The following is a 20,252-nucleotide window of genomic DNA, read 5'->3' on the forward strand; positions in this document are numbered from 1 at the left end:
GGCGGCTTCGCGCGCCCGGGGAGCGGGAGGCCGAGCGGGGGAGGGAGGCGAGGCGGCCGGAGAGAGAGAGAGAGCGAGCGAGCGAGCGAGCGAGGGGGTCTCGCCGGCGCCCGACTGCGCCCCACGGAGGGCGACCCCAGCGGCAGGGGGCTTCCTCAGCCGGCGAGGTGAGCCGCCCGCCCGCCTCAAAGCGGGTTCCAAAAGGGCGAAGCCCTGGAGTCGAGAGAAGTTCAAGCCCTGAGGCAGATGGAAGTCACCTCAGCTCCCTTAGCCTCTGAGGTGGACTGTCCGAACAGGAACGCGTTAACCTGGATTCACACGTGCACAGCCAGCACTCGTGTGTGTCCCCTTATACACACTGCTGAGAGGTGATCTTAATCTTGTCCCCACGAGAAGCTCTCACACCAAGAAAGCTCGGCTTGTTCTATGAAATAGGAGGGACAAAGCGCTGGCACCACACCCAGGGGGCACCCACAACGTTCTTGCGGGGGGGTCCTGGCCTCGGCCACCTCTGTGCAGGCCCAGCCCAGGGCGCGTGGGCCGGCCGGCGTGACAGCATGGCGCCGCTGTGGGGCAGCCCTGAGGGGCAGAATAGAGGGGTACCTCAGGTTAAGAACTTAATTCGTTCCGGAGGTCTGTACTTAACCTGAAACTGTTCTTAACCTGAAGCACCACTTTAGCTAATGGGGCCTCCCGCTGCTGCCACGCCGCCGGAGCACGATTTATGTTCTTATCCTGAAGCAAGGTTCTTAACCCGAAGTACAGTGGTACCTCAGGTTACATACTCCACTAACACAGAAATAGTACTTCGGGTTAGCTAAAGTGGAACCTCAGCTTAAGAGCAGCTTCAGGTTAAGAATGGACCTCCAGAACGAATTAAGTTCTTAACCCGAGGTACCACTTCTGGGTTAGCAGAGTCTGTAACCTGAAGTGTCTGTAACCCATGGTACCACTGTACAGTGGTACCTCGGGTTAAGTACTTAATTTGTTCTGGAGGTCTGTTCTTAACCTGAAACTGTTCTTAACCTGAAGCACACTTTAGCTAATGGGGCCTGCTGCTGCTGCTGCTGCTGTGCCGCCGGAGCACGATTTCTGTTCTTAACCTGAAGCAAAGTTCTTAACCTGAAGCACTATTTCTGGGTTAGCGGAGTCTGTAACCTGAAGCATCTGTTACCTGAAACGTATGTAACCTGAGGTACCACTGTATATAAAAATGCTGCTTTAGATAGCAAAGCTACAGTCTAAGCAGGTAGAAAATTCTACAATACATTAAATAAAGAGAAAACATTTCCCTAACTATTATTTCTAAAGGCCTACAGAAGCATGGGCATGACAATTTTGCCATAAACCCCCACTAGAAGTGGATGTAGGAGGGGGAATGAAAATATACCTGTCCTTAAAGCAAAGCAGAAGTGAGTCGTGGGCAGTGCTGGGTCCAGAGCTCACTAGCCTTTGAATCCAGTGTTTTTCTACATTTTCGCTAAGGCATGCAGTGGAGAGGGGAGCCGGCTGTGAAATGAGTGGTTCCTATAATTTATATAATTCATTTCAGAATAGTGGGAAATGGTTGGATCTGACCATCCTGGTTGCTGAACAAAGGAGTGAAAGGTTTTGATAATGAGCAGTTATTTGAGGGGCATCTGTCTGCCATCTGCATTTAAATCACCTTAGCATCTTCTGGAGGAGCTGAGTATCCTGTACTTGACAACTCAGTTTGCATGTGGAAACTCAGATTATTCTTCAGGGGTGAAACTAGGCTTTCTGTCACCCTGTCAAAGACCCTGTTGGCAACCCTCCACTGCACACGTTTGCATTCACACCCAGCCACACCCTCAACACATTTGTTCATAAAGGACATAAAAAGTAGGCAATATATTATTTGAATACAAAGGAATCCTAGGAAGTATTATGACTGTATGACCAAAGGGAAAATGAACATCCCTTCCAGTAAAAGTATATTGTTTGTCCAAAGTAGAACTTCCATGTGCAGCAATTGTCTATCTGAGGTCAGGTTTTGAACTGGATTTATTTGGTTACAGGATCATTAAAAGGCTGCATTTCCATAAGATCAACCAAGACCAAGTCTGGTTTCCTTAAATATATCTATTGGTCTCTTTGAGGCTTTTTGCGACCCCTCTTCTTGGTTCTGTACAAATCCTTTCAAGGAGTTTTGATATGTAAAACTTCAACAGGATTCCTTTAAATTTACTTTTGTTTGATTACTTGTTTCAGGAAATTATACTTTTGTTGTAATTTTAGGTCCGGCTTATGGTGAAGAAATGCTTTTTGCAAGTCTAATTTCAAGTAGAAAGTGCCCCTCCAATAATAGTAATAATATTGGTTGCCCAGCCACTTTCTCTCCCTCCCTGAAAGTGAGGGGGGTGACCTAGCAGTGCCTTCTATAGCAATGTCTGGTCCTTAACCCCTCCATTTACTAACTAACATAGATATGCATGGGTAGATTTGACTCCAAAAACTACCACACAAGATATATAGTTTATTTACACATAAGTGGTATCTTGGTTTAATAACAGCTTAGTTTATGAACAACTTGGATTAAGAACGCCGCAAACCCTGAAGTAGGTGTTTTGGTTTGTGAACTTTGCATTGGAAGCAAAACATGTTTCACTTCCTGTTGAGTGTAAATTGAGTCCCCTGCTGCTATGGGAAAGCACACCTTGGTTTAAGAACGGACTTCTGGAATGGATTAAGTTCATAAACCAAGGGACCACTGTATATACAACCTGAGCCTACAATGGGTTCACAGCATTAGCACCTCAGAAGGTCTTGCTTCTTGCCATAATCACAGCCTTGGGTGGAAGCCAAAATAAAGCATGGCTCTGACCCCCAACTTCTGCCTGCAAGCCCAGCTCTCTCACACCCCACTCTAACTCTTGTTCTTCTCGTCACCAGCCAAGTGAGGGAGAGGAACCCACCCATTTGCTCTCCGGCACAAAGCCGCTTCCTTTGTTATACTAACGACCATGCTTAGGGCCCAAGAAGCTGGTCTAGCTACCCCAGAAATTAGAAGGGACTCGGGCACCATCATGACCATAGCCGTTTCAAAGATAATGCCTAAATAATGGCATGTTTGACATGTTTTTCATTCACACTGATATAAATAAAAAAACCTCCTTTTCCCTTGGGGTACCCAAGAGCCCATATAGAGTCCTCTTTATAGATTCCCTATTGGTAGGAGAAAATAACAGAGGCCAACCAGAGAATATTGAGAAGCAAGGCAGCTGGTAAGCCTGATCTTTATTAAAGCTGTTGCAACAGGGTGCTCCCCACACACACACTAGGGGGGGGGGGAGAGACCTTGAGCACAAGCGTGCAAGCCCTTACAGACTTTTTAAATTGCCCACCTTCAAACTCTAGACCACCCTCAGAAACATCATACATACATCACAGAAGGAGTGGTCTGAAACAGAATCCTGAGTGTGTTGTTTATCTCCTGTCTGGCAAGTTACCTGATTGCATTATCTGGGTTTTGGCCACTCTCTTGTTATTAAAGTAAAGGTAAAGGTGCCCCTGACCGTCAGGTCCAGTCGCGGACGACTCTGGGGTTGTGGCACTCATCTCACTTTATAGGCCGAGGGAGCCAGCATTTGTCCGCAGACAGCTTCCAGGTCATGTGGCAGCACGACTAAGATGCTTCTGGCAAACCAGAGCAGCGCCGTTTACCTTCCCGCCTGGAGCAGTACCTATTTATCTACTTGCACTGGTGTGCTTTGGAACTGCTAGGTTGGCAGGAGCAGGGACCGAACAACGGGAGCTCACCCCGTCACGGGGATTCGAACCGCTGACCTTCTGATTGGCAAGCCCTAGAACCTAGGTCACAGGCTCACACCCTGTTCATATCTTGAATGTGCCCTTAAGACAGGATTTGTGAGGACAGGATTTGTAAAGAAAGAGACAATGGAGAGGTTTTCCACTTTGACGTTGCAGAGAAATATTTGAGGTCAATTTATTCAGGACCTTTTCTGTGGTGTTTCAGACGTGGTTTATGAACATTTCACCCACATTTAAAATGGCACATTGTTAGCTATTTTAGGTCAGTATATGCTGCAATTAGGGACATAGGTGGCACTGTAGTCTAAACCACAGAGCCTAGGGCTTGCCGATCAGAAGGTCGGCAGTTCAAATCCCCGTGATGGTGTTTCTGTGTGCTGCTCTGGTTCTCCAGAAGTGGCTTAGTCATGCTGGCCACATGACCCGGAAGCTGTCTGCGGACAAATATTGGCTTCCTCAGCCAGTAAAGCAAAATGAGCGCCACAACCCCAGATTCGTCCACGACTGGACTTAACGGTCAGGGGTACCTTTACCTTTATGCTGCAATTCTTTTTAGCTCTCTTTTATATATTTCCTTATTCATATTATTTTAGCATCAAGGAATAAGCGCATAAAAATATGTACAGAATCCCAAAGAGCTCAGGGAGTATCTATTCAACAGAAGACTCTAATGAAGCAAACAATGGCTGTAACAATGACACCTCAGACTCTGACACCCAACAACTTTTGGAGAGGTATGCATGATTCTGAATATTAACTAATTTATTTCAGTGTTCAAGAAACATACAATATGACAGATGTGGTGAAATGTTCTCTCTTTATTCTTCCCAAATAGCTGTCCAGCTGTAGTAGCTTGGGGCTGGGGATTGTATGGCACAGACATTACTTTGTATGTCATGTTATTTAAGGATATTAAATCTATTACATGTATTTACTTATATATATTTAATTAAATATTTTAAATAACATTAACTATAACACTTTAATTTACAATATGGAAATTTAATTCAGTGTGTGGCTTTCATGTTCTTGTGTCTGAGAGGTTGCACCATCCTGCTATAGATAGTGAATAAAAAACTTGTTTTCCTTTCTAATTATTTATTTATATTTCTTATAATGTCTGTGTTAGCATCCAAGATGCCATGAAACAATGTAGAAATATCAAAAGCAATACATAGGTAAAGACAGGTAAAATTAGTCCAATAAAACAGAACCGCCTCATAATTTAGAAGCTGGGGTCATTCAATGAAACTCATTCAGGTTCAGGACAGACAAAATTGTGACCTGTAGATTAAATGGATTTTAAAAAGAACAGAATAAGCTTAGCCTTTCAGGGATGTACCAGCCATAGCAGCTAAATTAATCTGTGTGTATATAAGCAGCAGATGCTGAGGATGAACATCACCTTCATGCCCTGCTTAGGTTCTTCCAGAAGCATCGGAACACAAGACTTTTGGTCAAATCCACCTGGGCATTTCTTGAGCTCTTAACACTTTTTTCATTTTGTAGTTTGTCCCAAGGAAAAAAATCACCTTGCAGCTGCACCAACAGCCACCCTCTCTTCTCTCATAAAGGGAAAAATGTTCAGTGTCCATGCCCACCCAAGAGTAAGTTCAATTGTAGTTATTACTCACTTATAAGGGGGCTTTTGCATTTTTTATGGTTTGTGAACCCAGATGCTGAACCAACATGTTGACAAGATTTCCTTCACTATTTCACATCCTTCAGTCCTGTGTAACAAACAAAAAATACCAAACATAATAAGAAAAAAAAATGTTTCAAAATGGTCAGGTTGACTAAATTAAAGTAACAGATAGGTAGCCGTGTTGGTCTGCCATAGTCAAAACAAAAAAATTCCTTCCAGTAGCACCTTAAAGACCAACTAAGTCAGTTCTTGGTATGAGCTTTCGTGTGCATGCACACTTCTTCAGATACCTCTTCCAGTAGCACCTTAAAGACCAACTAAGTCAGTTCTTGGTATGAGCTTTCGTGTGCATGCACACTTCTTCAGATAGAGAAGAAGTGTGCATGCACACGAAAGCTCATACCAAGAACTGACTTAGTTGGTCTTTAAGGTGCTACTGGAAGGAATTTTTTTGTTTTAAATTAAAGTAGTTTGTCCCTTGAAACAGTGTTCCTTTTTGCTCTTATCCTTTTATTTTGAAATAATATTTTTGGAAGCTCAAGAGCTCATTTTGTGACTCTGTTCTAAAGTCATATTGGGCCACTACAATTACCTATTTTCTTGTTTTATCCAAATTTACTGCCTATTTTCATAATGCTATGGGTTTGCAGCGTTTCTGTGGGGGAGTTGGTTGACATAAACGTTCATATTTTTTCTGGTGTCTAAAGAGTTTAATCTTGGGTTTTGTTTTGTTTTTCAAATCTTGATTAATGAGGCTAATAAACATTAGTTCAAACAGCTTGTCAATACAATAGCATGATTGAAAATGGAGAACATTTCTTTTGAAATAACTGCATTGAGGTTACATACTGAAGAATGGATCTGTGTTGGATAAGGACAATAAATACAATTAGAATTTCACAGAAATAAAAGATTCTTCAGCTGTGGGAAAAATTACATTTCTCATGCTTGGCTCCAGTTATAGGTTAGCTTTGCTATATCTTTTCAATTTATAAAAAACAAATTGTAAAGTATGTTCCAGTAATTTTCATTAGTATGTCTGTAATATAAGGTGTGATCTCCTGAAAGTTAAGCACATTCAATTCCTATTTATTTCAATATACCCCCTCCCCATTTTCCTGGAAAACTGCCAGCAAGTATGGTCTTAACAAATTAACTGCATCTGCAGAATAAATATGACCAATACAGCAAACATGAAATTGCATAGCATGAGCTTTGTAAAGTCATTCTAACGATGTGTTGCATTGTTTAATTGTCCTCTTGTGTGTATTTTCCAGAAAGTTTCACTAGACTCATCTGTAATTTGATAGGGCTGAGCCTAATAACTCCATTTTGCTTAGTGAAAAGAGTGTGCAGCACTTTATCAAGGTAAATATGAGGGGCGGGAATGTTTTCTGAAACTGAAAAAAGGCTGCAATCCTAACCCCATTTTCCCAGGAGTAAGCCCCACTGAATTTAATACGACTTATTTCTAATGGTTAGAATTGCACTGTAACACAGTGCTTTCCCATGTTTTTAAGGAAGACCCGCAGATAAACCTACTCATCCTTTCAAGACCCACTAGTAAACAACTCCACTTCCTTCACACCTGGGCCAGCACAGATGCTGCCTCTGCTCCTGCCTGCTGCCTGAGATGACTGGAGATGGCCCAGTGAATAATACACATCCCTTATTGTGCAGACCACCCAGGAATATTAAGGGACCCACATTGTGAGGTGTAACATAACATAATAACCGGAGTAACAAATTATGGTACAGCCTACAGTCAAATGTGATGTGATGTTAACCATGTGGTTCCCCCACCCCTTTCATTACTACATTACATTACTGGAGATGCTTATCAGGATCGGGAGGGTTGCAGGAGCAGGAGAGGCTTCAACCCTTTACCACAGTCGTGATCCAGATTAGGGCCCCTACGGCTTCTGTTGCATTGGAAGGAAAAATCACGTTCTTTGTAACAAGTGGAATCCCTTCTGAGGCATGCAAAGTATTTTGCCATGTGTTAGCACCATGCCGCTGTGCCATTTTGGTACTTTGCAAGGTATTAATATTGGTGATACATTGTACTGCACTGATGTACCAGTACAAAGGGGGACTGACAAAGGAGTAAGCAATACCTGGTTCCTCAGTTTGAGTCCTCCACCTGCACAGAGATATCCACAGGAACGAACAATGATGCATGCTTATTCTTATTTATTGAATTTATATACTACCGTATATAAAGAGGTCTCATGGCAGTTCACAGAAAAGAGCAACATAAAACCACAGTATATATAATCAAAATAAAAACAACAACCCAATAACACCCCCCCACACACACACCAAAAAAGAACCACAATTTTAAAGAGCATCGGATGTCAATCAGATCAACCAAAGGCCTGGTTAAAAAGAAATGTTTTTGCCAGGCACCTCAAGGTGTACAATGAAGGCACCAAGTGAACTTCCCTGGGGAGAGCATTCCACAACTGGGGAGCCACTGCAGATAAGGCCCGTTCTCGTGTTGCCACCCTCCGGACCTCTTGTGGAGGAGGCACATGAAGAAGATGATCTCAGGGTTCGGGTATGTTCATATGGAAGCATGCAGTCCTTGAGGTATTGTGGTCCTGAGCCGTTTAAGGCTTTATAGGTCAAAACCAGCACTTTGAATTGGCCCAGAAACTAAGTGGTAGCCAGTGCAGTTGGACCAGGATCGGTGTAAGATGCTCAAACCGTCTTCCTCTGGTGAGCAACCTGGCCACCAAATTTATGCACCATCTGAAGTTTCCGAACCATCTTCAGAGGAAGCCCTAACACATTTCAGTAATCTAACACTGAGGTTACCAGAACATAGAGAACAGTAGTTAGGCTGTCCCTGTCCAGATAGGGGCGTAGCTGGGCCACCAGCTGAAGCTGATGGAAGGCACTCCAGGCCACTGAGGCCACCTGAGCCTTGAGGATCCAGGAGGACCCCCAAGCTACGAACCTGCTCCTCAGAGTAAGTGTAACCCCATCAAGAGCAAGTGATCTCCCACCCATCTGATCTAGGGAACCACCCACTAACAGTGCCTCTGTCTTATCTGGATTGAGCTTCACTTTGTTGGCTCTCATCCAGTCCATGACTGGAGGCGAGACATCGGTCCAGCACTTCCACTGCCTCACCTGCAGATGTAAAGGAGAAACAGAGCTGAGTGTCATCAGCATACTGCTGACAATGTACTCCAAACCTCCGGATAACCCCACCCAGCGGTTTCATGTAGAAGTTAAACAACATGGGGGGTAGGATTGAGCCCTGCGGAACCCTACATTGAAGGTTCCACGGGGCTGAAAAGCATTCCCCAAGTAAAACCGTCTGGGAACAACCACCCAAGTAGGACTGGAACCACCGCAAAGCGATGCCAGCCACCCCTAGTTTGGAGAGTCGCTCCAGATATATGCACTTGTGCAGGCCAATGAATGCTTTTGTGCAGAAACAGGATTCATTCAAAACAGGGGAAAGGTGTTCTGCCAATTTCTCCATGAGCTTTTCTAACACTTAATTGGGGTTGAGAAGGAGGCAGGCTTTAAAAGGTAAAGGGAACTTCTCCAGGTTGCATCCACTAACTCTATTTCACTATCAAGCTAGATGCCTCTAAACTGTCACTATTTTGCAGGAGATTGAAGTGCATACCAGAAAATTTAGATTTGAACAGTTAAAGCACTGTCTCCTGTCTCCACATGTTCACTTTTTAAAAAAGAAGCAGGAAAGTGGTGAGGAAATACATTGACAAGTGTAGAATGAACAAATGATAAATGGAAATGTAAAAACACCCCACCAGAAAATCAGGATGAATGTTCATTGTTGTATAACCTCCCTGCAAACAAATCAAAATGAAAGCTCAATAAATACAGGATGAGTAAGATTTGTTCAAGCAAATCGGAGTGAATGCTTAAAAAATTTGGAGGAGCCATCTTATTGAAATTAGAACCAGATTATTGTACAGTATACCTAAAAGCAGTAAACAGCATCAAGCCCATAATAGAACCAACAGTTGGCTTTCTGGGGTGTCTAAGTTGAAGTAGCTAACTTAGCTGTTTGTTCAAAGTTTTATATGACTAGAATGTAATGCTAGAATAATTCTCTTTGTTGTTTTGCAGGGCGAGCTCTGCTCAGAAAGTTGTGTCTTGGGTGACCCTGTTCCTACTGTTTTTTGGTGCGCTTCTTCCTACGGGGCTAAGTATACACTGAGTATGCAATGATGTACATTATGGCTAGCTATGTTTACAAGGACATAAGATTCACATAATTCAGTGGAACTTACTGTACTAGCCTGTGCTGGACGTGGATGGCACTGTGGTCTAAACCGCTGAGCCTCTTGGGCTTGCCGATCGGAAGGTTGGTGGTTCCAATCCCCACGATGGAGTGAGCTCCCGTTGCTCTGGCCTAGCTTTTGCCAACCTAGCAATTCGAAAGCATGCCAGTGCAAGTAAATAAATAGGTATCGCAGCAGCGGGAAGGTAAATGGCATTTCCATGTGCTCTGGGTTCCGTCACAGTATTCCATTGTGCCAGAAATGGTTTAGTCCTGCTGCCCACATGACCTGGACAGCTGTCTGGACAAACGCCAACTCCTTCAGCCTGAAAGCGAGATGAGTGCCGCAACCCCATAGTCGCCTTTGACTGGACTTAGCCATCCTGGGGTCCTTTACCTTTACCTTTCACTAGCCTATGCACATCTCCCAGTGGAGCTTACTCACTCTGAAGTGTGTTTAGGATTGCAGGTTTGTCAGCATGCTGAGGATAGTAACCTTAAATTGATGGGCACAAAGAGGACTTTGGTTACCGGTCCTTCTATGTACTAGCTATTACTCATGTGATTTTATTACATGTTTTATAGAGCAGGGAATGGAAAGTTGGAGTTACTGTGAAGTGTCTTTCTGGTCAGCATAGAATGGCACATACATGAATGAATTAACTCATCTTCTAGAGGCAGGCTAATTTTTTAAAAAATAAAAAAATTGCTAAGACCAGCCAGAATGGGAGGTGACCTTCCTGTAACCGCCAGTTATGAGCAAAGCTGCTAGTGGCAGGTAGAGGACAGCAGAGTTGTCATGGGGAGCCCTGTCTGACCTTTCCAGAGTACTGTGCAAATGCAGATTGAGGGAAGCTGCCCCCTAATCCTAGGTTTGACAAGGTGGAGCTGACAGGAACAGGATGTAAACCAGCTTTCATCTGCTACTCCATGTGGGAGGAGAACCTAAGCCACAACCCACTGGAATATCTTCCTGCCGGAAGCTGCTTCTGCAGAAGCACATTTGTCCACTTAAGCGAAGGTGGACAGGTGAGCCCAGGTGATTGCCCTGCATATAGATTCTAGCAGGGTGCAGGTGTGTAAAGCTGTGGTGGTGATTCCACACACTAAGTGATATTGATGCCTGTTGGGGGACTCTGGGCTTTTGCCTGGTATGCAAGCATGATTCAGGCCCTGCCTGACCTGCTGATAGTGTCAAGGTACCTTCCTACTCAGGGACCCCTGTTTGAAGGAGGCAGACTAGGATTCTGATTTTCTTAAGGGCTCTGTGTAAGTCAAGTACACCCTGAGGCCCCGCCTGATGTCCAGTGTATGCCATTTCCTTCCCTCATAGTGAATTGGGTGGAAAACAATTTGGGTGACATGATGGCCTTATTCTTATGAAAGGAAAAGTCTTCTTTTGTTAAGAAGTTGGGTTATGGTGCAAGGCTACCCTGAGTAGCATGTGCAGATAGCAACTGGCTTAAGAGCCCCCTTTGGCTCCCTGGCTACGCAAAGGGATTTGAACTCTATTCTCCACAGTCCTAATTCTGGTTTCCGCTAGTGCTGATGAGAGAGCCTTAGTTCTTGCCTGGCTTCTGCATTCTTAACCCCTGCACCAGCTCCAAGTGTTTTACTTGGGAACACAATGTGTGAAATAAAAGAAGCAGATAAAGCCATGTTATGGGTTAGCTAACCTACCCACGTAGCAGCGCTTTTTTCAGGAGGTACTCAGGGTATGCAGTACCAGCATCTCTTTTTGTTGTTGTTAAAAAATGTGGCACTTACTGTAACAACTTCATGGTTAGTGCTGGCACCTATTTTTCTAGAAAAAAATCACCGCCATGTAGGATGACATACTGAGATTGTTGCCGTGTTTAATCTGCTGAGAAGGAAGAGAATAATCAATCTTGTTAATGCAAAGAGGGTTTTTATTACTATTATTAATAGGTGCTACCTACATGGGACTATTTGATGGAAATAAATTTCAGATTTTTGGAGAAGAATGGAGGGACTTCTCTATTTGTGATCTCATCCAGGTGATTTTTTGTTTTGCTTTGTTACAACAATTTCCCTAGGTAAAATTTGAGAAATTATAGAGCACAAATTATGTTTATGCATTATCTCATTTCAATTTGCAGCCAGAACAAATGCTGTCCTTGAAGGTTTCACAGATAGAATATATTATGATCTCTTTTGTGTTGAGAGTAGGATTACACCTTTTTCTAATCCTGCATCTGTTCATAGAACCATAAAACTATAGAGTTGGAAGAGACCCCAAAGTTATCGAGTCCAACCCCCTGCTTTGCAGAAATCTCAACTAAAGCATCTAGCATACCTAAGCCAGTGAAGCAGGGCTTTTTTTCCAGCCGGAGCTCACTAGAGCTCAACTCTGGCACCTCTCAGGTGGGTGCCATTGCCGTTCTAAGAAAACAAGGGAAAAGTTCATGGTGAGCTCCAGCAACTCTTTCTTTCAAAAAATAGCACTGCAGTGAAGCTTTTTCTGACTTCATGCCAGGGTCAGCTTACCAGCTTATGTCAGTTTAAATGCATAAGAGCAGGGCCAGTAAAAAAGGTGGTGACCCTAATTTTGGCAAAACTAAAGATTTCCAGCTTGGCTATTATTAGGGAGTCTCATCCTCAGAGCACCTTACCTTTGTGAGCATTCAGTGATGCTTCCATTAGCTTTTTTGTGATCAGGTTTGTACTGGCAAGATCCCTGCACTAAAGGCAGATTATATGTCACCTGCAGAACCTTCTGATTTTGAACTTTGAGGAAATACGTTACCTTAGTAAGGGGGTGAATGCAATGAGGACTATCTCCACGGCAGTGGCATGCGGTCAATGGACTAGGGGGACTAGCCTAGTCCACTAAATGTTCCTGGTAAATTAGAGTATTAAAGTATTAAAGCCTTCTGCCTCCTTCCTAAAGCCCGGGAAGCTTCTGCCCAGCTTAGGTAGGGAGTAGGGCTGGGCGATACCTGGTTTTCAACATTACGATATATAACCAGTTAAACATTGTGATATTTCAGTATATCACGATATCTAAAATAAGGCTGGAGCTATGTAGAGGTGAACATGGTCCTGGCAACTGCTATTACTTATGGGTCTAACTCTAAAACTGATAAAATTTTACTTAACATATTGTTACAACTGTTATGTTATAGTACTACTGTACCAATAATAGTACATTTTCTCTAAAATTAAAGCTCTGGAAGTAATTAGTAGCATAGATACCAAAGGTTCCCTAAAATTTAATTACATTACTAAACAAGAAAAAAGCAAATTCAGTGTCACACTTTTAGATACTCAAATATAATTCACTATCGAGTCTTAGTTGAATGTATACATCACACAACACCAGTTATTTGATAGTTTGTTAATTTTCTTTTCTAAACGAGGCCAAAATAGAAAGAATGGAATGGATAAAATTTAACAGAACAAAATATAAATAAAATTTATATTCTAATTGTCAGGAAAATTTGCATTTCTTTTATAAACCAGGCCAAACTGGAAAGCATGGATAAAATGCTACAGAACAAAATTATTAAATGATTTTTTTTTTTTTGCAAGTGAAATTTGCATTTTGGTGTTCTGTGGCAGTAGTGATGCCCTTTGCATTTGAAGAACATTGCCAGCCAAGCTGAACAGATTTCAGATTGCACACTTGTTCTTGGGATAGCCAAAAACTTATTTGCAAACTCCTTCAACATGGGGAAGGATGCCTAATGCGCCTTCCACCCCATCCGAGGGCATTCGTCAATGTCCACTCTTGGCGTAGCCATCTTAGAGAAAATGGGCAGCACAAGGGGGGGAGACCCAGAAGAGGCTCAAACGCAAAGCGGGGGGTGGGGTGTCCTTTTACTCTGAAGCAACTTGCAAGCCAACAAGCATCTCGAGCATATTTGCCTCCTGTTTGCGTCAGGGGAGGGGAGAGCTGAAGACTGGCAGAGTTAACTTGGGGCTGGCAGCGTGGGCTGTTTCTGCCCCAAAGAAAGGCACACACAACAAACACTGGGTGTTTCCCCCCTTTTATTCTGAAGAAACATCCAAAAACACACAGAGAGAGAGAGAGAGAGAGAGAAGCAGAGAAGGCGAATTGGGGCTCATTCACAGAGCAAGGATGGGAGAGAGAGACTGAGCTCAAGCAACCTGGGGCTCCCACAGCCTCTACGCAGCCCTGGCCTGGCTCCGAAAGAAGCATCGCTGGGGGAGTCAGGGAGACACCATCCCACCCCCAAGCAGGGCAGTTTTAACAAGGGGGTGGCTGCAGCTTACAGAAAACGAAGTGAGAACTGTTGGCTGGGTTAATAAAAAACGCCGTGCTTTTAGCCATCGGGAGGGGGGCAGACACCCGGACACACAGGCAGGTGGAGGGGGTGGCAGAAGAGGGCCAAATGCCAAAGGAAGGGGTAGTAAAAGGGGCTCCCGAAGTCTGAAGCTGCCAGCTTGAAGCCAACTCCCAGCCTGGCGCCCTGAAGCAGGAGCCTGGCGGGAAGAAGTCGCTGCTGGCTTGCTGGTTGGATGGATGGGTGGCCAGGCAGGGAGGCGGAGAGCTAACCGGTTCTCAAAGCTCTGCTGGGGTGGCAGAAGAGGGCCAAATGCCAAAGGAAGGGGTAGTAAAAGGGGCTCCCGAAGTCTGAAGCTGCCAGCTTGAAGCCAACTCCCAGCCTGGCGCCTTGAAGCAGGAGCCTGGCGGGAAGAAGTCGCTACTTGCCGGCTGGATGGCCAGGCAGGGAGGCGGAGAGCTAACCAGCTGGGCGATATTTCACTCAGCCGGCTGCAGTCATTCGTAGCAATTTCTTGCTGCTGTGGGAGGCAGGAAAGAGCTGACCGAGGTGGAGTTAGCACCCACAGGAAGAAGCATCGGCTTCCTGGTTTTTCCGGTATTGTGATTTTTTAATACCACAAAAAACATGATATGCGATAAATTGCAAGCAGATTTTTTAAAAAAACGATTATCACAATTTGATCTAAAACCTGGTATCGGATGATATAGCACAGCCCTCCTGGGGAAGCGTGATGCTCCAACGAGGTCCAAGAGCCCTTCTGCATCCTGTCAGAGGCCTGGAGCCTCCTTCCCAAAGCCCAGGAAGCTTCTGCCCAGCTTAGGGAAGGAGGTGCAAGGCTCAGGCAGGCATGCGATGTTGCCCCCCCATCACCCTTGCAAGCTGGTGCCTAAGTGACCCTACAAAAAATTTCACCACACACCACTGCTCTAAGCACCAAACCAGATCAGCTAGATTAATTCAGTTAGCATATTGTTTAGTATGGCCCAGCATTTTTTCCTGCACCAAGATTTTCTGGCATGGGCTACTTAGATCTGACCCTACCCAAAAGCCACTTGGTGTTTTGTCTTTGGCATCAGTGGCTGAATTATTTAAAAATGGGGGGGGGGGGAATTATAAAATCCAATTTAAACATGTTTGCTCATAATAAGAGTTAGTTTGCTTATATTCCACTTAGAGCTGCTCACCCCTCCAAAGGATTGTTTAACTTCTCTTAACCTCAACAAAGCTACTGCATTAGTTGCTTCAAGACCATTTGCTGGGACCCAAATGTGCATAGGATATTGGTGAAATGAGAAGCATGAGACTCTTATTTCCATTATTTTACTTTCTTGCCTTTGTGCAATGATCTCTTTGGTGTAAGCTTGTTTCTAATTAAACTTCCTTCTTCCCCCCTTTTTTATATACAGGGTGAAACACAAGATCTGAGATCCCTAATGTAAGAACAAGTTAAAAATAATTAACGTAAATATTTGGCAAGTGCCTGTACCTTCCTTCCTTGTCCATCTGACCTTCCCCCTCTCTCCTGGCTCCCACCCAGGGCCTAAACAAACTCACAGCTCACCCACAAAAGTCTCACAAAGATTGTGAGACTGCCCTCAGGCTGCCCACAGCTGTGTCCCATTTAGTCAACTGCACTCCCCCTACCCAGGTCTGAAGGGACTTGGTAAGAGGATATATTAATTATATTTTAATGGGGGGGGGGGGGCTAACAACGAAAGAAAACTGGTGCCGGTTTTAAAAACATGGGGCTAGCACATAGAGAGCCCTACTAGCAGAGTATTAAGTCCCATTGTTAGACAGATTAATGAAGCCTAGGAATATTAACTTTTTATTCCATTCAGCTATATGAAGCAGCTGATTCCCCATTTCGGCCCCTTTTCAATGAAACAGACCACAGGCTGCAAAGTAAGTTTAAAATGGTTTAGTTTCTAGGTCCCAGACATGCATCTTTGCTTATGCAAGAGCAATAAAAGAATGCAGGTAACAATATTCTTAGAACTGCAGCAAAGCAGCCTCAGACACATGCACTCCAGAACATATATGCACAACTAAAGGAACAGTGCTTTGTATGGTACTTTCCTCTATTTCCCCCCAGCAAGGCAAATAACATCTTGGAAAGAAAAGCACTTGAAATTGCACCTCTGAAGGAGCAGGTGAATAAGTTACAATTGCGGCTTCATGATGTGAGATCTGATATGAAGGACATTGCCCATCATGCTGTCAGTAAAGTACTGGAAGGATATACTAGCAAAGGCATTACAAGATGGGTAAGATGAAGTAATGTGATTTGTAAACAACTGTCAGACTTTTGTATCTATTTTACTCTAATCAGCAATGACCAACCTACTTGACAACTGTACCATAAGTCGGATGCTAACACTATGCCACTCATAGACTCATAGAATCATAGAGTTGGAAGAGACCACAAGGGCCATCGAGTCCAACCCCCTGCCAAGCAGGAAACACCATCAGAGCACTCCTGACATATGGTTGTCAAGCCTCTGCTTAAAGACCTCCAAAGAAGGAGACTCCACCACACTCCTTGGCAGCAAATTCCACTGTCGAGCAGCTCTTATTGTCAGGAAGTTCTTCCTAATGTTTAGGGGGAATCTTCTTTCTTGTAGTTTGGATCCATTGCTCCGTGTCCGCTTCTCTGGAGCAGCAGAAAACAACCTTTCTCCCTCCTCTATGTGACATCCTTTTATATATTTGAACATGGCTATCATATCACCCCTTAACCTCCTCTTCATTGCACACGGCAGCACATACGCACAACCTTTTGCCTTGTGATTTCTTGGCTTCCATCTCATGAAGCTGAAGAACAAGCAACATTCCAAGGGAGGGAGGCAAGAGTGTCGGCCACATTCTACCTATGCTATAGTCAGGCACAATAACAGAAATGCCAACGACAACCCTTTATTATCTGCACCTTCTAAGGAGCAGGTTGCCTGCCCCTGCCCCCAATGAATAATTATAGTTTATGATTTCTGAAAAACTGCAGTCACAATTTAATATTATTCTTCAGGTTGCCCATTGTTTCTTTAAAGTTTTCCTATTGTAATGATAAATGAATTATACCTCTTATCCATTGACAGAGTATTGAAAAGATGCTTAAAAAACTAATGGAAAAGCTGGATGAAGATGATGTTCAAATGCCCGACTATGCCCTCAAATCAGCAGGTATTAGAAACAGTTGTTAAACAAACTTGTCCATGGTATTTTGGACATTTTTTGTTATTCAAACACAGGAGTCTGTCAATATCACCGTGATCATTACGATGTTAGTTCTGGTAAGCAGTTTCCACCAGTAAGATCCTGCAGTATTCTGCCCTTAAATTGGGAGGTCAAGGCCTGCTGACATTTTCCTGATTATTATTATTATGCATTACTAACAGACCGACTGGGGACATAGCCTTTAAAAATTCCTCCCATGCATAAATGCCCTTTTCAGTAGTCTCCCATCTCCAGAGAGTGTTTTCCTTCTCTAGGCTGTGAGAAAGTGCATTTGTGGACAAACTGCCTCCATTAGCCACTCGCACAGCTAAAAGTAAACACACACATGCACTTTGGCAGAACCTAGACACTCAGCGACAAGCAATACTACTGTTGTGTGCCTGAAATATCAGAAGTATTATTCTACAACTGTTTAATTTTAGGTGCCAACATTGTTCAGTCCAGAACTACTAGAAGCTACCGCCATGATGGAGGAAAATACTTCTGGATGTCCTTCGTTACGCTTCCTTTTGTGAGGTCTCCAGATGTAATTCTTGAGGTAGAAGGTTCTTGAGAACTTTCAAGAAAGTATTCATGTTTTCTTATTTTGGATATTTTCTTTCTACACTACTTTTTCCACTTATGTAACCATTTTATTCCTTTTCAGTATCTTCTGTCCAAAACCTTTGTCACTGCTTATGCCTGGCAGGCCAATGCTCTTGTAAAATCCTAAGGAGCGTTTCCTAAATTCTCTGGGATTTAGGAATGAGTAATTTGAAAATTGCCTCGAGTCACAACTTTTTCTGGGTTCATCTTGCCTTTTAGTGTTCAAAACAGAATACTGTACAGTGTGAGCTATGCAGTTTTGTAGACAAGCAGAGAAATGAGTCATGAGTGCGACAGTAGCGAAGAAAAAGGACAATGGGAGCTATAAGATAAATGTCAGAGCATGAAGTCAAATAAAAGATTAATGTTGGGGTGTTTTCTCTGGATATTTAATTTTTAAAGTCATGCACACATTGAACACATGTAAATGGGGGGTTCCGTGTACTGCAGAACATTGGGGTAGTGTACAGCAACATAAAAATCCATTTAGAAGCAATATAGAATGACTCAAGCACCATTTAAAGAACTGTATAGGCCTGCTGGTATAAAAAAAGGATTAAAGAGACATTTGAAAGTCAAATGCAAGGAAGCCCAGTGAATTTCTGCTGCAGGAGTGTTCCACAGCATTGGGGCAGTGATGCTTAATGTCTGACTTTTGACTGTTTGCTGGCTTTTTCAATGGTGTTTCAAATATACATGATTTCACTTAAACACACAGTGCCTTGGAACGTAACCTGAAGTAAATTGCCTGTAATGTCAATTTTAACTACATGGACCAGTTTAAATTCATTTGCTTTGGCTGAATTATAGCACCTATAACCTTAGCCACATAATATATAACCCATTCAGAATTTCTCTGCTCTCTTGCAGCCCAATTACCACCCTGGAAACTGCTGGTCTTTCCCTGGGAATCAAGGTGAAGCTGTTGTCAGGCTAGCCAAGGAAATTATTCCAAAATCTGTTACAATAGAACATATTTCTAAGAAGGTCTCCCCAACAGGAGAGATTTCTAGTGCTCCCAAAGACTTTGCCATTTATGTAAGTGTAATATTCCAGTTTTCAGATTTGAGTTAGGGAATGAGTATTTTTCAAAGCAAATTATGAAATTATTATAACATGCAACTTGGATTTTTTTCTCCTTAACATTTCTCTATAACATTTAAACAGTAGTATTTTTAATTGTATTGATAACTTAAAGAAATTAGCTGAAATAATTTCCCAATGCTTTGAACATCTTATGTGCATGCAGCTACAGTGCAGGGATCCTGAACATTCTTGCTAACCCATTAACAGCAGAAGCATATGTATCAAAAGTAAATCCTAGATCTACTTACCTGGGCGTTGGTAGGCCTTACTTCCGAGTAAACATGCTGTAAATGGTTTGTGCCAGTTATGGGGAACCTTTGGCCCTCCAGATGTTGCTGCTTTAAAATCACATCAGCCCTAGCAAGTGTGGCCAATATGTGGGCTGCTAGCTAGCATAGTTGTCATTGGAAACTGCATTTGTTTTCTGATCTAACCTATTTCTTGAGTGCTGATGATATGCTTTTTACTGCCCCCCCTCAAGGGACTGAAAGAGGAAAAGGAGGAGCAGGGAACTTTCCTAGGCCAGTTTCTTTATGACACTGAAGGAGATTTAATCCAAACATTCCAACTGAAGGTATGTTGAATATGATGGGAAATCGCCACAAAATTATATTAATGCAGTTGTTAGCTAGTTGGGTAATTAATACTCTTGGCCCATGTGATGTGTGTGTCTTTATGATCACCAATCCCCTGTGGGTAAAAGTCAGAAAAACAGAAGTCTGTTTCTGGAAGTCTGGCTATATGATTATCTTATATTTTATGTTACAGATAGGTAGCCGTGTTGGTCTGCCATAGTAAAAATAAATAAAAAAAATTAAAAAGGTGCTACTGGAAGGAATTTTTTTTGTTCTTATATTTTATGTCAGGGAAAACTTAACTGATGGATAATTTCATTCAGCTGCACCAATTAAGGAAGGGCAAGGATTAAAATGATTACTTTCTTTACTTTCAGAATGAATCGTCTGAATCTATGAGTTATGTGAAACTGAAAGTGCTGAGCAACTGGGGCCACCCAAACTACACCTGCATTTACCGCTTCAGGGTGCATGGAAACCTGCAGTACATCTAGAGGCTCTGCGAAGGGAGCCCGCTGGTGTAGAAATCAAGCCCAAGCCTCACAGTGCTGGACTGAAGAGAATTTGCTGTGCTGCTTTTTCAGTTATAAAAGAAATATGCAACAACAGTTAACAGCTTGCGGGAAGTTGCTTTATTTGTCACTTTCTTAAGTGCCTAGGAAATGCATAGCTGAATTTTAAACTATTTAGGGAACAAAAATTGGGAAGGGGGTGGAGATGTCTTCCACAGGGTGGCTTTTCTTTTTAGGCTTTTCTGAGCCCTCGGCGTCGAAAGGAAGTGGTTGCGAGCGACCGGC

The 20,252-nt window shown here is 43.2% G+C and overlaps 1 protein-coding gene across 2 annotated transcripts; it reads left to right on the top strand.

The window, feature by feature from the left end:
- The first annotated feature begins 18 nt into the window (after positions 1-18).
- Positions 19-20,068, top strand: SUN3 (Sad1 and UNC84 domain containing 3). Of its 2 annotated transcripts, none has more exons than XM_083709681.1 (13): positions 19-167; positions 4,386-4,526; positions 5,302-5,399; positions 6,715-6,805; positions 9,551-9,606; positions 11,634-11,722; positions 15,382-15,410; positions 16,071-16,242; positions 17,071-17,155; positions 17,632-17,747; positions 18,665-18,832; positions 19,362-19,454; positions 19,833-20,068. In XM_083709681.1, exons 2-13 carry the CDS (start codon positions 4,411-4,413, stop codon positions 19,947-19,949), a joined length of 1,230 nt encoding a protein of 409 aa, XP_083565807.1. In that variant the 5' UTR covers positions 19-167; positions 4,386-4,410; the 3' UTR covers positions 19,950-20,068. The 2 variants fall into 2 exon arrangements, with proteins under 2 accessions (XP_083565807.1, XP_083565808.1); XM_083709682.1 differs by having other exon boundaries at positions 85-368.
- The last annotated feature ends 184 nt before the right edge of the window (positions 20,069-20,252 follow it).

This window comes from Podarcis gaigeae, assembly GCF_964106915.1.
Source record: "Podarcis gaigeae genome assembly, chromosome: 13".
NCBI classification, from domain to species: Eukaryota; Metazoa; Chordata; class Lepidosauria; order Squamata; family Lacertidae; genus Podarcis; species Podarcis gaigeae.